The following is a 17,685-nucleotide window of genomic DNA, read 5'->3' on the forward strand; positions in this document are numbered from 1 at the left end:
TGTCAACATTCTGGATGGGAGCATTGTTGTGCTACTACTGACTGCTCCCATCGACCCTTCACACAACTATTGGCATGTTTATTTGATCTAATTGGAGGACATGTACATATCTAATGCTATACTGCCTTTTCTTTTTTTCTGTTTAGGTAGACAAACCTCATATAATTTTGCTTTTGCTTGACTCATTTATTGAGTTCAGATTTAGTGTGAGAATATTATTTGCTTTATATATCGAAAGGAAACATAAATGTCTGTTGTGAGAATGAGTGAAATGAAAGCTACTGGGTTATTTATAAAGACATCAAAATGACAAAATATGACAGTCTATGGTACACTAGTTGAAACAGTGAATGAATACAGAAAGAGGCAGGTGCAAGTATTACACTGCTTCAGAAGACCGTCAGGTTTTTATAATTGAGGACAGAGTAGGCCTAGACTACTTTGTAATTAAAAAAAACTGTTGTTTATTTTCAGCTGTAGATGGAGGTGTATTTAAAGTAAGTGGTTTAGTGAGAAGCCTGGGTAGGTTAACTCAGTGTTTTTCAACCACTGTGCCGGGGCACACTAGTGTGCCGTGAGAGATCATCAGGTGTGCCGCAGAAAATTACCCAAATGTCACTCACTGGTCCAGAAAAGCAACTGTTGCATCAAAGAATTTATAAACACATGCTCTCATTGATTGTATGATTGCACTATTTGTGGTATGCAGGCATTGTAGGCTACAATATCCAGTATTCACAGAATCATCACATATCCAGTTCATAACAACAATTAAATTAGATCACCTACAAATGAAACAGAGGGCGCTTGTTTTATTGAGCAGGTCTTGTATAGAAGCCATAATAAGGCCATATCTGTGTATTATTTGAAATTTTAGGCTATGGTATGTTTATTTTTTCTTCACACAGGATTTTAGTGTGCCGTGGGACATTTTAAGTGTCAAAAGTGTGCCGTGGCACAAAAAAGGTTGAAAAACACTGGGTTAACTAAGAGGAAGTGCACAACTTCCTAATAAGAGAGCATTGTGGCTTCATTTGCCTTGTAAATCAAAGCCTAAAGGCTCTTCTTATAGGAGATTTACAGTTATCCTATTATTAGTGAACTACCCAGTCACTAAACCACATACTTGAAATATCATCCTGATGACTTGGTGGTTGAGTGTTTAATATGGCACACCTCTTACCAGGTTGTGAGTGCAGTGGGTGTTTTTGAAAATGTCACATGACCTTATGCAATCCAATCAATTGTGTTTTGCAATAAAGTTGAACCTGCATTTTAACTGCTCTCATCTAAGTGAATCAGGACAATAAAATGTGCATTCATTAGCAGTGAAAGAAAAGTCGTAACATCATGTTGGTGTCCTCCTTAGAACATATTGATTAAATAGGCTACAACAGTCTCAGATAGGCAAATCTAATATTTGAGAAAACTCAACTGACTCCTCTTTCCATATAATAAGGCTGTTTGAAATTGTGTTCAAGTGGCACTGAGACCCGCTGGCTCATTCTGGAGATACTGCCGGGGTTAAAGAACAACCTAAGAAAATTGACGTTATATGCCTGAGGATGCGGTGCAAAAACGCATCATCCCCCACTGAGAACACACTAAAGGCTGGCTGTGAGTATGCAGTAGTTTAGGTGAGGGGAAATAGCCACGCTGCAGGCATGTGCTGCTGCAGGAGTTAATTATCGTCATATATGTCGGTGGTAACACGTGTGTCTTTTTCATTAGATAAGAACACACATGGTTTTGCGCAGACCAGCCAGTCACGGTCATGATACGTCTTTACATACATGTCTCCCTACCAGTAACAGAGCTCTGCTGCCACGCCTTTTTCCTTATGTGCCAGAGGACCCGGCCCCCTCACTCGTTGCTTCTCGGTACTTTCTGATGCCCTCTCCATGAGGTCCTTCTGCCTATCCTCTCCATTCAGTTGATCAAACACTTATTGAAAAAAATCCAGGCCGTGTCGGTGCTCCTGCAAGCAAATAGGTAGGCTACTCTAATCTGCAAGCTCTTCCCTGACCTCAGTTTAAATCAAGACAGAGTTAAGATGACAGCAAAGCACCGCAGAGGAAAAAGCAGCAACAAACACGAAGAAAATTCTTACAAACATGACTCTCTGGAACCAGAGGAGCGGCCAGGAAACAACCTTGCTTTGTTGCTTGTTTTATTTCTCATTATCGTTATTGGAGGAGCCACCGTCGGCTGGTTCTGCTTCCAGCAGCAGCAAACACTAACCTATTTAACTGATAACCTCATGGGCATGCAGATGAAAATGGTGAAGTTGCAGTCTTTCCAGGAGGAATTGCGAAAGTCAACCGAGAAGGTAAGTAAGGTTAGGACCCCTTAAACACATCCAAATGAAATCAGCCGACATCTGAGTCGCAAATAAGTTACTGGGCATTAAACTGTGTCCAGTGATTGTAAATAGAACATTGAGTTCCCAGCGCGCATGGTGGGATTGACCAGTGTAGTTCAGTGCTCTACTTGTGCACCCCGCGTGTCAATAATAACTTCGTGCAAACCCGTAGGATACATAGTCAAAATGTGTTTATTCGCTCGCGGGACATCCACGTTGTCCCCATCAGAACGTTCAATGGGAAACTACGATCATATTCCCCCCACCCCCCGCTGTGGCACTAAAGTGACACAAATGAATCTATTTCTAAACCACTCGCGGAGGTTTAACGTTAACGTCACACAGTTGCTGGCATTTCTGGAGTAGGCTATCACGCCTCCAAAGTGTGTGAATGTTTATTTCAACTCACAAGTTATCTGGCTGTACTATGGGTAGGTACCATATGGTCTAATGCACTTCCTGCCCCTTAATGGCGAAATTACAGGTCTTTAATACGTTATTAATCCTCACATTTGCTGTCCTAGCTACAGCAGCATTTATATCTGATCCATGCTGGCAGTTGTCCTTAGAGAGGAGTTTGTCAACAGAGATCAAAAATAGACCTCTGTCTACCACAGATGTGAATGTTCATTTTGTCAAAGACTTTGAAGAGAGAAGCCTTATTTTACTTCAACATCAGTGCACTGGTGACATGAAATGCATCAGTATTAGATACTGTCTTCATCATATACTGCCCAAAAGATTTGCCATGCAGTTTCTTCCCTGTGTCAAACTAAATACATGTATGGAATCCACTTCTGCTATCTGGTCTGACCCCAGGTACTCCATGTGATCTTTAACATGGAGTCCACATGATATTTGGTTCCTTGTCACCTTATCATGTATGTATTAGGAACATGCTCTTTACTGTGTTTGTCTAGTGATTGCACATTAAACCTCTAACACACATTGCAGCAACTTGAACTTTGTATTCCTGCCAATAAGTTATTTGTGCATCTTGCAGCAAAACCTTCCTGGAGCCCCATTCCATGAACTGTGAATGTCACTGATGGGCAATAAGGTCAAACCAAATAAGCTCATTCAAAAGTGTGCAAAGACCATGCGTCACGTTCATGGTTGGATGTATATGTTGCACAATGTATTTCGGTGCCTTAAAGTTCAATAGATTTGGGGAAGTGAAGTTCATGGGAGAGATTACTTGACAGTTGACCACTGAGATGTTCTGTAGAGGGTCAGGAATCAATACTGTGAGGTATGTTCATTGGAAACAAAGAAAATATTTAAATCAGAGACCTGCTTAAATTTGTTTTTGAAAAGGGTTTATTTTGGGTTGTGTTATTTTGAAACCATTCAGACACACTTTTGGTCAAGTCAAATTTCCGAAATCCCCTTTGATATGAACAGGTATGTTGTGTGATTCAATGTGGTAGACACAGAGGAGCCCTTTGTTTTTTATAGTCATTAGCTTGATTAACTGCAAAACGGTTGTAAATGTGTGCACAATAAATGTACAGCACATACCACCACATAATGCATATGATTAGGAAGTTTCTTATTTAAAAGCATCCCTCACAGGCTATTAGCACATAACTAGAATGGGCTCTCTGTTAGCGGAGATTTTGGATGAAGCTCTTGTCCAGGGGTGCGCTTCACAAGTTGCTAACCTGTTACCTGTAACCTGTTAGCAACTTAGTTGGTTGGCAATGGGGAATTGCATTGCAACCAACAAAGTTGCTTAGTTACTGTAACTATGGGTTTTGGGAAACGCACCCCAGGTCATGATTCCAAGTACCGGTAGGTGGTTTAGTACCATACCTACAGTAGGTAAAATGACCCAGAGGAAATTGTAAACCTGATATTACATGTAGAACAGTGTGGGGATTCAATATCCAAATTAAACAAAGCCAAAAGGTTCTTCTATTAGAAGGTTGACCACTTCCTCTGGGTTAACCCAGATCTGTCACTTAACCACCTACTTGGAATACACCCCTGATCTAAGTGGAAATATGCTTTGTTTGAGGTTTTCCTTTCAGATTTTTTATGCCTGACAAAAGAAAACCACAATGAATGACTACTGTACATTCTGTCAATAGGGCTTGCCCAGTAGTAGTCATATTTGTGTGTTGTAGCCTATGCTCCATGATGCAAGACCCTTATTCAGTATGTTTACTCCGTGGTCCCATCATGTCAAATGTAGCCGCACTCACATACAGCAGCTGTGTTAGTCTTCATTTAGTTTTGGACTTGGTTTTGGCCCTGGTGACTGCAAAGCATAATTGACCTACTTGCTTTGTCAGATCACTCTGCCAGTTTGCAGATGAATTCAAATGGAAGGAGAGAGTTCCTGTGGCCTAACACTGGGCAAAAAGTGACTCCAATGTTTGCCAATGGAACACGACTTCCTCATATTAACATATTGGTCATATATTTGCAAGGTATATTAGTTGACTATGTGAAATGATCACATTGTTATTAGGACATTTGGTTTTGCAATATTACAGAATTATCATAAACGTGCTAATTACCAACCATTTCGTTCAAAAATTCTAAAACAACGATGTTTTTTAATACTTCAAAATAACATTTGTTAAATGAACCTTACATTTTTCAGTAGCCATAGGTGTGTAGATTTGAACAAAATCTAGTTTGGTTCTTACCGGGGCTTTTACTGCCTGAAATATCCGATTTTGTTTACCACGCTCGGAGTTTAGTGCTGGGCTGGTGAGTACTTATTCCCAACCTTTCTCACTGCACATCAACGGTTAGCCCAAGAATTCTCGTCGTCACAATTTAAAATTCCACTGGAGCTCCAAGCGGATTTGTACACGCAGCCTTACAACACTGTTTACAGCTCTTCGAGTCACGGTAAAATGTAATTTTTGGTGCATAGCTAATTAAGATAAACTTATGGTGTGGGTGCTTGCGTTTCTATAGGAATATGCCGTCTTGGTTTGTATAGAAATGAATTTTAAGTGACACATACACATAAGAGGTTGGACATACGTGAGGGTTGGTAATATGTGACGTTCCTATACATAAGTTAGTGTTTATTTTTTCCTTATTCCTTATTTCTGTTTCTGTTTGATGACTCAGCATGGCATGGAGGGCATTGAGCAGCGCTTGCACTCGTTGGAGGAGTCTTACTCTCTGGCCCAGAAACAAGTGGGTATGGCCCTAGCCACGGCCGAGCAGCTCAAGACATCGGACCTGCCCGCCCAGGTTCTGTCCCTGCACACCGAGATGAAGGCCCGGTTAGCGGAGATGCAGCAGGCCACCGTCTCGTCTGATCAGTTGGCCCAGCTGGAGGCCACGCTCAGCGAGCAGAGCCAGGAGTTCGAGGCCATCAAGCAACAAGTGCAAGGACTAGCTGGGGTGAGCGCAGAGCTGGCCCAGAACTTGGAGAACCTCTCAGGGAGCCTGTCGGCTAGTGAGGCGAAGGTGGACGACAGGACGGCCTCCATTGGGGCCCTTGGTGCCCAACTGGAGGACCAAGCTGCTAAGCTTCAAGGCCTGAACGAGCTGCTTGCTGCACAGCAGGCTGAACTGGAAACCAGCACTCAAGATATTGCAGGCGTGAAGTAAGTAGTCTAAGCTAATGCAAACAAGTTGCTTAAGTTTAAATGACCTTTATGGTCTTGAAGAGGAAACCTTGTTATATGTGTAAGTCTTGTATTATCTTTCCTTCCTGGCATTCACAAGAACCGGATCTTGCATGTTTGTGTCAGTTACTATTTGCCTGATGGATTTCTAGTTCCTGATCACCTGGTTTATCAGGTGTCAACTACTGTGTCTGTACTCCGACTTGCATTTCATCAGTGCCTTTAATTTAGTTACACACGTGTGTGTGTCTTGTAAGTCATTTTGCGCTTTCCTGTGCTTGCTGAGCAGAGCGTTACTGGAGGCCGAGGGGGTGCAGCGGTCACAGCAGGCTAACGTGGAGGAACAGCTGAGTGTGATGCACGCGGGCCTCAAAGAGCAGAGCAAGGCTGCCCAGGATCTTCACTCCGAGCTCCTGGCCCAGCTACAGGCCATTCAGAGTCAGGTGGCCCAGGTCAGAACTGTCACTTTCCTGTTTGGGTCCCTTCAAAAACATCTGTCAGGCTTAGTTCATGTTCAGGTTGCATTTCATGCTGTTTAATGAGTTTGGAATGGTTTCCTTTATTTATCCCTATGTTGATTGTATTCATCAGGAAAATGTACTGTTAAAATATCTACAAATAGCTTGAACATAGAGGTTTATATACTAGGCAGAGTTTTACACATGGCACAGCTGCACTATTTTTGGCTCAGTGTTTTCCCATTGGAATCTCTTTCTCCAATGTGCAAATAGGCTAATTACCTCCTAAAGTCTCAAATGGACAATTTTAGATTAGCTGCCAGAATGGCACTACTCATAGATCAGTCCACAGCATCTTGCCGTGTGCAAGTTGTGACTTGTCTCATAGTGACTACCACATGCATCCTTACTATGCACACCTTAATACTAAAATACCACATGGTGGGTCAAATAGGCCTGTCTCACTTTTTCCCAAATGCAAGTTTGAACGTGATCAAATCGTTTGAATTACAGAACCATTCTGGAGTTTTAGTTCAAAACTAGTGTGCAACCTACCTAGAAAGTATGTATTAAACATTGCAAACACAGCAGCATTATCCCCACTGCCACTGGTAAAAGCTTGTATAATGTCCTAACTGGTGTCTTGTAGGGATATTGTGTGTGAGGTCATGCCGTAAAAGCTTTTCTTGCATGTTTGCTGGGTTTTCTGATCTGATCCACACAACAACAAATAGCCTAGGAAGCTAGTTGGAATTATATGAATCCTATGACCATCAAAATGAACTCCTTTCTTTTGTGTTCCAGCTGGAAAATGGTGGTGTGCTGGAGGCAGCTCCTGCAGTGGAGGCAGAGGAAGCACCAGTTGCAGCGACTGAAGAAACGGCAGCAGCCGAAGAAGCAGAGGCTGTCGAGGAGGCTGTCGAGGAGGCTGTCGAGGAGGCCGTCGAGGAGGCCGTCGAGGAGGCCGTCGAGGAGGCCGTCGAGGACAATGCGGTGATTGAGGCAGAGGAGGCCTCGGCGGGCGAGGAGGAGGTGGTGCAGGAAGTGGAGCAGGAAGCCGTGGAAGAGGCCTCTGCTCCGGAGGAGGTGGAGCCTGCTCCTGCTGCTACTTCTACAGAAGAGTTAGCGGAGACGAGTGAGGACATGGCAGCTTCAGAACCAGAGGTAGAAGCGGAGGAGGCAGAGCCGGAGCCGCCGGCAGAAGACATGTCTGCAGAAGAATAATGTAAGTTTCTGTCTAGAGAATGGTTTCATTGTGACCATGTTGTGCTATTCTATCATCCAAGTTCTAGAATTTGTAGTTTCCATTAGTTCAATGGACTAGCATGCTTATTGGTTTGTTTCATCGTCTTATATGGTCATATGATTACAGTTCATGGATTGTGTATGAAAACGCTGACTTAAAGCTAACTGTATTTTTCCATCAACAGAGTAACTGTATCTGGACACGGTTTCACAAGGAGAATCTTCCACCAAACCCAGTGATGAGGACAGAATAGGCAGTTCCACGTGTCTTAAGACTAGCAGGACAATAAAACATGAAGTTAAGAAGGCGTTAACTTTGTTTTCCTCACAAACAGCAACCAGGTCACATACGAGGGTTCATTTTGCGAAGACAGAACAGAAACGGCTTGTTTTTTTGGAGGGTACCTTGGCCAGAGGATTTTACAATATGCAGGACACTCTGGTGCCAATACCAACCTTGTAAGCCTTAACGTTTTATACCAACACAGTTGTCTTTCTAGAGTTTTTAAAATCACACTTCACTTTTACTGCACTACCCTTAGATAAAATGAGTACTGTATCTTTTTCTGCCGCCAAACTTTTTTCAAACTGTCCCATGAAATGTGATCGCTGTTTTTGTGAGAATGACTTTGCCTTCTGTCTCTTTTTGGGGAGCACTTTTTGTGAACGGGATGCACCCCAGACTCTTGGAAATGACATCCCAGTGCTATCAGGTTTGTTTATACAGTAGAGGAAGTAAGAGTACTGGGTGGAGAGCTCTATGTCAGAAAGGGAATTGGGAAGGAAGGGAAAGGGTTGATGCGCTAACTGAGAATGGGTTCTAATGTCTTTTGATTTCACTTACTTCTAGAATGTTCTGTGATCTCACTCCAGGCTCACTATCAAATGGTGCTTTTTGCACACTTCATCTTGGGTCTGAAAAAATGTAAACGTTTTGAAATAAATGCTGGATTCACCCCCTTTTTAATACTTGACTGAATTTCTTAGAGTATTTATTTATAACACATGAAGATGACTCTAAAACAGGCTGCACCTTCTCTTAGGTGATAATACATGGGCCAACTTTTTGAACAATGTTGCAGGGCAACCACATAACCATGTGTTCTGATGGATGATCATGATGATTTGCCTGCAGATGATTAAAGTTCTCCATAAAATAAATTGTTGCCCAATAGCAAAATGCAACTACACTAATGAGGAACATTGCCCGGCAACATTGCTCAAAAATGTGCCCCTTGTATCATCTGCGTAAGGTCTAGCTTTTGAGCTTTAGAAATGTGCGTGTTTTATGTCTTCAGAGCCATTTCCTGTTGCCTGAAGAAAGGCTTCCATTGCACATCACTTCATGAAGACCTAGAACATTCCATTCCCTTTGCACCTCTCCCCTGGCCCACTTCAGCACCAGTATCACCCACCCCACATCCGCCTTCAACTGCAGTAACTACTGTATTTGTCAATAGAATGCTCTTGAAATTGCGCAAATGAATACAATATTGCAGATGAAAATAAGCAAATGTGTATGTCATCATTGATTCTATGTTCCTGTGGGTAATTGTTTAAGTGCCACATGATGTGGCAGCATAGGCAGATGAAGCATTATGCCATTGCATCACAGAGGACCGATTATTACATTTTACCCCTCAGACAAGTAGCATGCTAGTTCTAATGGTTAAGGGTGCTTTGATATATACTGTAGATCTACATGTAGCAGGAACAGTAGATTATTCTGACTGATTCTGATCTGACTGAAAGCGCCACTTAAAAAACAGATTATACTGCTGTTCACAACCAAAATGTTTGGAGACCTCCAGAAGACCTCTTTTATTTTTAAACATGCTGCTATTTTAGGAGATATTTGACTTGCCCTTTCTCCTCCTATGCATTTTTAATCTGCTCTGATGCTGTGGAAGTGCATGTGTGTTGGACAGAATATAATGTACACTGTTCGTTCATCTTCCCATGTGATACTTAGTGTTGGCAATATTGATGGGTTAGAAAATGTGTACAAAATGTTTTAACTGCTGATACACTGACTCTTTTGGAAAGGTGATGGAAAAACATTCATGTGCATTGTACTCTCTGTGGGTGCAAAGTGGTCAGAATGATTTTTCCCCACTCGCTTTCCAACAGAAGATCAGATAATGGTGTTAGTCTCTACCTCTTAGCAGGGAGGTTCAAGTCCCCTGACAGGACCTCCTGTGGAAGTGTGTAATAGTGGGCCATTACTGTAGAGGTTGGAATAGGTTCATAAATTGGGAAAAATGGGAATAACTCTGTCAGATGATGTTTCCAGTGTATGTGTCTCTTCTATTTCGCCATCAGGGATTTGCTGTCTGTAGATTATGGCTTTGCTGTAGGGACATTATAACAGCTTACTGGCTCTGGAAAAAGACTATGAAAATGAAATGTCCTCTTATTTTCAAGAGGGATTTTTTTTACGTTTTGCTATCAGATTTATCTTTACAATTACATACTTGTCAATGACCATATGCCGTAGTCATGGAAGTACATATTCAGATGTACTGTATGTAACAGCAAATCTCAACTAACTGACTAACAGCAAACGTATGAAAGATACAACAGCCCCTCCTTTCTCTCATCCTTTCCCCTCTCCCCCGCCCCGCTCTCTCTCTCTCTCTCTTTTCCCTCTTTCCCTCTCCCTCTCTCTCTCAATACCTCCTCTCTCAATCTCTCCTCTCTTTAAATCAGTGGCTCATGCTTAGTCAGGCTGTTTTGCCCATTTGCCCATTCTGATCAGCGCTGCAGTCTCACACGAGAGCTCACCCCTTCAGTGATAGTGCCAGGCAGCCTCTTGTAAACTCATACCTGGACCATGCAAGCTTGCTTACCGAGGTAACATACTATATGAAATACTGTGTTTTTATGCATTTTTATGTGTTTGTTTGGCAAATGGTGTACTGCTGTGTATAGGACTTTGTGTGACTAGTTGGTACTACTTAAATACTGTCATCCTATGCATAGTGTACTATGCCATCTCAGAGTGTTTTGTGTTGTGCCATGCTACCATGACTGATGTCTGTTCGATGGACTGATATGGATTATTTTTATACTGCTAAAATTGTCATGAAAATATTATCTCAAGTCTTCCTAAAATATCAATGATTTGGTTTTAGTTGTCATTGCCAAAGCAAAGTTGCAGGAAAGATCATGTGGGTTTAGGATTACCAGGACTCGAGTGCTCGGGTGTTTGCTACCATGGGATGGATCGATTTGCAGCACGAGACGGGTCAGGAAGGAGAAACTTTCTCAATAGAGTAGGACGGCCATTAGACAAAATGCTTTCTCAGCTCTTCTGGTTACTGTGGGTCTAAGGGTTCCAACCGTTAGGATGTCATTGAGTGGTCATCAATTATGTGCACTAACAGCTTGCACATAGGAAATGTGACCTGTGGGGAAAAATTTATTTTTTTGTCTTACTCTGAGTTGTGAACGCTGTGCCTCCAAGCTGGAAAGACAGAAAAGGCCATACAAGACTCAGTGTTAGACAAAAATGTCCTTGATTTGTCTGAAAAAATGCTTACATGCTCACTGCTAATACATCACTGTGTAATGTACAGTATTATACAATGTCACCTGATGGATTTTAAATTCTATTTAACTAATGTTCTACAATAGTCTTCTCTTGAACTGGTGTCTGTTGTTTAACCACACACACAGACACACACACACACACACACATACACACACACCCAAACACATACTACTTTCTCCATGCTGCAGCTGTAACAAGATCTGACTGAGCTATTTGTGTGAGTGTATGTGTGAGCAGGACATGTAAAGTGGTTAGAACAAAAGCAAGTGTTCAAACACTGGTCTGCTGTACACTGATATTCTTTTCTCATTCAGTTAGACAGCTATGGGTTAAGCCCTGACTTTGCATTTTCTAATTTTCTGATCTCCCCATAATGGGATGAGAATGTACGACACAATCATAACTTTTTGCACAAGTCGGTTGTCAATAATATTGTAACAGGAAAGTTAATCAAATCAGTCTGTAATGGTAAGATAATTGCAACTCCTTCCCTTAAAAACAAAGAACTTTGTCTATGGTGTTTTCATTGTGCTATCTAGAATCACTGTTAGCAGTGCAACATGCTAATGTGTCTCATGACACCACACGCTGGTCAACATTCTTCATTCTCATCATATCTTCCATTAGTATGCCAAGTGTCAGTGTCAGTGTGTCAGAGGGCACCAGGAAGTCAGCTGGTGATATATAGTCTTCAGAAGGTGACAGTGTGGTGTATACGGTGATATGAGGCGGCGATGGCCAGATTTGAACCCTGAAGCTTCATCCCACTGAATTTGTTACATGCATACTAAGAATATCCTTTCCCAGTTCTATGAATAGTTTGACGTTCAAGCTTTGTCTTAGGCTCAGGTTGAATATGGTCATGTACAGTATTGTCATACCTTTTGTGAGATGTGCCTGCTGTGAATAGGTGATTGTAACTGAACTGGAACTGGAAAATATGTAAACTAGTTGCATCAATCAAACTCCTGAATAAAAAAGATGCTGGGTAAATTGAGGAAAACAAACAAGAATGCATAAGCTATTGCAGTAATCATATGCTGTAAACAATATATATATATATATATATATATATATATAAAACCCTATGAGAACAATTTACATTGCAAAGATAGAATTTAGACAACTTCAGATTTTGCTCAACAGTGTCAAATGACTCTAACTGTCTGCTTCCAGGTCATATCTGGCTCCAGTCAGGGATGATGAGGCTGAATCTCAAAGAAAGGCAAAGTCTCGCCATGCAAGGCAGACTCGAAGATCAACCCAGGTACATTATAATGCAAAGTGATCTATTTGAAGTTTTAACGTCGACATACTCTACATAAGAGATGTCATCTGACGAGTTGTTTTGCCACTAACCTAGGGAGTGACACTAGCAGAGTTAAAAGAGGCCAAGAAGACCCTGGACCCTGGACACCCTGATGTGAGCAGCAGGTACCTCGGTGGAGTGCACCTGCAGAAGAGAGAGACGGGAGATGACCGACTCCCTCTGCCCATCTTACCGCGTGTGACCGAGTGTGATGCCAGCAGCTCCCAGTGGAGCACAGATTTAGATGAGGTAAGTGGGGTGCCAGGCATCACTATATCACCCACTGGCATTGTGTCATCATTTTGTTTTATGTTGAGTTCCACCCTGTAGGTTGATCCTGTTTTCAGCTGTAGCCTATGTCCACCAGTACATCTTTAAAAACACAAATAATGCATTATCAGAATGACTTCTTAGCAGAGTGGGATTCCACCACAATCCCGTCAAAATTGCAGTTTTATTTTGTTTAACATGTGTTTGAGTTGTTTTGAATAGGTAAATGTGCTATCCAGAGAGGTTCTGTGGGTTAAGGGTTTTTGATATATCAGGGTTTGTTTGCAAATAGAAAACATTTTTAATTGCATTAGAGAGGACACACTAAATAAAATGTGTCAATTGCCGTTTATTTCTACTGAGGACATATCTTGAAATTACTCTAATTATGTTACCTAAACTGCACATTACTGAAATATTTCATGTGCTTTTGAGTCAGTGACGAAAACCCATTTTGTTTTCAAGCTGGGAAATCGGAGGGCTCGTGTGTGTTTGGAGACTGAGTATTCTACAGCTTCCCATCATGCATCAGACACAGACAACACTGCTTCAGGCAGTAAGTACTTTACAGCAGCATTATCAGGTTGGTCTAAAACAAACCATGCAAGTATCTGAAAAGGCTTGCAAAAACCTTAGAAACAGGCTACTTGGCATTGTTAATAAGGTTGATAACATGCTAACTAGCATCTTTTGATGAATGGTTGGTGGTGGTGATGTGCTAATAAGGCTATTCATACTGTAGGCCTACATTTCAGCACGATGATCTGTACAGAACTACCATATAGGCCTACCATTAAAATACATTTGAAGATTATACCAAAAAGTAGTTGCTTTAAAGGAACCATATGTAAGATTGTGGCAAAAAATGGTACTGCAATCACTTTCAAAATACTGAAGAGCAGTGTATCCCCTCCCCCTCCCCCCTGACTCGAGGTTGCCAACCCTGATGGCGAAACACTGACTTCGTGATTAGTAGATAGGTGGAGGGTGGCACATCAGGCCAAAACACAACATGACATGACAAAACACAACATCAACATCAGTTGAGGGCTGCAACTTCACTTTTTAAATGACAATATCCTGGCTGGACTACTGTTGTCAGTGATATAAGTATTTGAAATGAACATGATTTCTTAATGTCTAGTGACATATCAGGGCCATTTTATAATTAATTGAAATATTTTTCTTACATAAGCCTTAATACCTTTAAGCTTGTTTATAAATGTAAAACATGGAAAATTGTTACATAGTTACATTGTTTGAATCAGTGAACAACACACATATGAGGCACCTTCTACATCGCCCGTCACCTCTTGCAAACTAATTAGCATGATGTAATAGCAGGTAAGAGCAGTCACTTACCCGACCTTCAAACCTGTTCCCTGACAGCAATTTACAACAGCCTGACTCACTGGTACAGCACTCAGAGCACATGCTCAGCCATAGCGGTGGCACTCTGTCAGACATGAGTACAGGTTATTCCTACTCTTCCACACAGCATTCCACCCTCACCTCAACCCACAGGCATGCTAGTGTCCCAGAGGAGAAGTAGAGTAGAGCGGCTCACAGAACCAGAGGGGCCTCACACAGACCTACAGGCAGGGCCTTATAGTCCATTAGATATACTATAAACCCAAAATGTTTTTCTTAACATTCCATACCATCACATTCTGCAGCAGGTCACCTGCTCTCTGATCAGGGAGGTTACTTGTTCTGTCTGAGTCAATGTGCTCCACTGTCTCAGCTCAGAAGAAATCAGCACTCCTTCAGCAGTTTAACAGATGTTTGCAGCTATGGAATTTGACATTACCCTAAATGTCAATCAATGTTAATGCATTGCATCTAGTTAAAATCTTAAATATATTGTCTATTGTTAATTTTGTTTTTATGTTGCTTAATGCTGCTGTTCTTAGGTATTGATTGGAGAGATGAGAATGAGAACCCTATGGGTACCCTTGACCTTCTCAATGCTGCTCAGGAGAAGACAGACAACTTCACAACAGCTCAGGCCTGTTACCAGATTGCAAAGGTACTTGTGCTGTCAATACCATAACATCAAATATGTTGAAACATTGTTTTGTTGAAGTATTCCATGGTATGACCATTTTTCATATTGGCCACTAGATGGAGTTAAAATACTCTATAAAATCTCTGTGTTTGGACAAACTGGGCTGGAAAACATATTGGCTGTTGTATTATAGACTCAAACTCTACGCACAGGTAATGTCTGAGTATAAATGTGTATGCTATTGTTGTATTTCAATATATCACATCTGAAGAGGACCAAAAGTATGATTGTGAATGTCACAATTGTTCTATAACAACAGCAAGACCTCCAGGATGCCCAGCATTTCTAGATCTGACCATACTTAATTTATTAATCGTGACATTGTGCATCACACAGACAGAGTCGTATGGTGAAATTATTTTTGGTGTTCTATAATAAGTGGTGTACTGTCACCTGCACACTAGAAATCACAAGCTTGACAGACTACAGCAAGTCAGGATGGAATAATGAGCCTCCTGGAAGACTGAGTCATGGCTAACAAGTTCACAAGCCATTAAAACATCTGTAGACATCTGTATTATGCAAAAGGAGCATATCTCTCTTGCTGCCCTGAATGCTTTCTTCTTCCATCAAGTGTGCCCCTGCACATAAATAGGCCACAGACACCCGAACCGTGAAGTGGAGGATATAATGACCCGACTGTGTGATCTTGAGCAAGTCACTGTTAATATGGCTAGAACCATCTAAATGACTCAAGGCAAGGAAATAGATGTTTTTAGAGTAAAACCCAGATGAGATGAGTCATCTGTGAACTCATGCGGAGGCTTGCAATAAGCAGCTAAGGAGTTCAATTTGCTTTATCATGGGACCTTAGAACTCATTTTCAAATGTACAATAGTGAGCACTGCACTGTCACTCTTATATAGACATTTAGATATGCTCATGTGTCATTCTAAAAATAGATTGGCCTTGGAGTATTCCCTATGTTAGTATCAGTCAGGGTTTGACTTGCTTCAGGTACTTGTGTGACGGTTGGATGTTCAGGTTCATATTTTTAGTTGTAACTTCTGGCTGATGCAAGCATTAGACAGACAAGTGTAGTGACTGAGGATTTTAGTCATTATATTTTCATGTTGTCAGACACAAATGGCAGGGATAGTGAGCATGAAAACTTGATGTTGTTGTGTACTTCACAGCGTGCTTTATTTTATGACAGGGAACAGCTGGTGATGACTGTGTCACGGATAGAATTTCATCACATCTGAGTTGTTCTGAGTTGTTTTTTTTTTTTTTCTCCAGAATCTTCCAGGCAGATAGTGGTACCAGTAGCTTTTACTCTCTTCGGCAAAACTCTCTTCCTTTTCTCCCGCATAGATCACATGGCAGAGGTATCTTAGCATTCCATACCATGTAGGGAGAAACTAACTGGCTCCTCTCATCTCAGCATTGGCCTTGTACCTTTACAGCCATGCCTTGAACTTGTCTAAAGCAATCACCCAATGAAAAAAAATGGCCAGTACAGCATGTCTTGCTTTTCCTTCTGACCTTTGTAATTGCTGATACGACATGCTGCTCAATCCTTGACTTATAGATATTAAATATACTGGCATCCATTGGCTGGGAACTAAATATGTGCTTGGAGCTGCGTCAGGCAGTCGCTACTAGAAACGAAGCCAAAGGCAAAAGGTCCCTTTCAGCTCAACCAGAAAGCACGGCCTGGCAATATGAGAACGATTAGATCATAATTCCTTCCTGCACCCTGCGTGACCCAGAGAGCCCACCTTGAAATACACATGGTGGTGGATGGAGAGGGCGGGGAGAGAAGGAGAGGTGGGATATTTTTAGGGTATCAAAAATCCAAACAGTGGCAGGAAGACCATTAGCATGAAAGCAGGAAGATCATGTACTTCCGTGTGATTGGTTTCAGCACGTGTGTAGTTTTAGCAGGAATGAGAGGCAGGGGAAAGGGGATTTTTGCAGAGGCGTTTTCAGTTTTCAGTGAATGTTTTTTTTTTTTTTTTTTTAATCTTCAGCTGTTTTCAGTCTGGTACTCCACAGAGCCCGGTGGGTAATATGAGCAGGCTCTGTAGTGATGCAGCAGCCTATATTTGTCCGAGATAATCACCTCTGTGGAAACATGATGAATTGTCCTTTGCTGGCTGCTTATGACGATAGTAAGGTATGCCCTCTGCTGTTCAAGAACTAGACACAAATGTATATTGCAGCTATGGTTGTTGGCTATCTGTACATAAGCCATAGACAGTGTGCACAAGTGGGCTAATTGAAACCATTATGGACTACCAGGTGAGAGAAGGGACAAAATATGTTAGTGCTAGTTTTGTCTGAAATGTTGTGAGTTTGAGTGCAGTGGTGCTGCTTCTTAATAGCCTAGAAATCTAGACGCACCCTAGCGGCAGCAAATTACATTTGCTTCCAGGGCTAGTCTAGCAACTCTCCGCTTGTGAGCTCGAAAAATTAAACTTCTGTCAGGCCAATCAAATCATGTATAGAGTCGTTAACATAATGACTGATGGCAGAGTTGCAACGGTTTGGCTTGAATTCCCTGCTAGTTGAAAACAAATAAGATAATGTTGCTGTTGGCGAACAGTGTGACACTAGTTAAGCTTTTATTTAGTTGACAAAAGTTTGAACTAGGCAACTAGCTCCGCTTGGAACGCATGGGACTCATAGCGCTGTCCTATTGCGTGCAGAGGGAATTTGAAAGACAACCGATTATCCCGCCCCTCGGACTGAGCATTGCGAACGGTGAGTGCCCAGACCCTACATTTTAATGTGGGTCTGGCTCGTCAGGCTAGCTTCTTAAAGGAGATTAGAAAGACTATTCTCTCAGAAGATGAGCATTTCCCTTTCCCACAGGATG

General features: G+C 41.8%; 1 protein-coding gene across 1 annotated transcript; it reads left to right on the forward strand.

The window, feature by feature from the left end:
* The first annotated feature begins 1,868 nt into the window (after positions 1–1,868).
* On the forward strand, positions 1,869–8,624 carry LOC143114962 (uncharacterized). The gene is made up of 5 exons (XM_076276805.1): positions 1,869–2,329; positions 5,456–5,940; positions 6,251–6,413; positions 7,224–7,644; positions 7,850–8,624. The coding sequence occupies exons 1-4, from the start codon at positions 2,054–2,056 to the stop codon at positions 7,641–7,643; spliced, it is 1,344 nt and encodes a 447-aa protein (XP_076132920.1). The 5' UTR covers positions 1,869–2,053; the 3' UTR covers position 7,644; positions 7,850–8,624.
* Positions 8,625–17,685: the final 9,061 nt, after the last annotated feature.

This window comes from Alosa pseudoharengus, unplaced genomic scaffold (genome assembly GCF_046254945.1).
Source record: "Alosa pseudoharengus isolate Yale_2024_CS ecotype anadromous, Long Island Sound unplaced genomic scaffold, YU_APseudo_1.1 YU_APseudo_1.1_scf_9, whole genome shotgun sequence".
Classification (NCBI taxonomy): Eukaryota; Metazoa; Chordata; class Actinopteri; order Clupeiformes; family Clupeidae; genus Alosa; species Alosa pseudoharengus.

Excerpts from the sequence above, each read along its gene's own strand:
- LOC143114962 (XM_076276805.1), top strand. The coding sequence starts at position 2,054 with ATGACAGCAAAGCACCGCAGAGGAAAAAGCAGCAACAAACACGAAGAA. Across the intron at positions 5,941-6,250 it reads CAAGATATTGCAGGCGTGAA|AGCGTTACTGGAGGCCGAGG; the intron begins GTAAGTAGTCTA and ends CTTGCTGAGCAG. Across the intron at positions 6,414-7,223 it reads TTCAGAGTCAGGTGGCCCAG|CTGGAAAATGGTGGTGTGCT; the intron begins GTCAGAACTGTC and ends TTTGTGTTCCAG.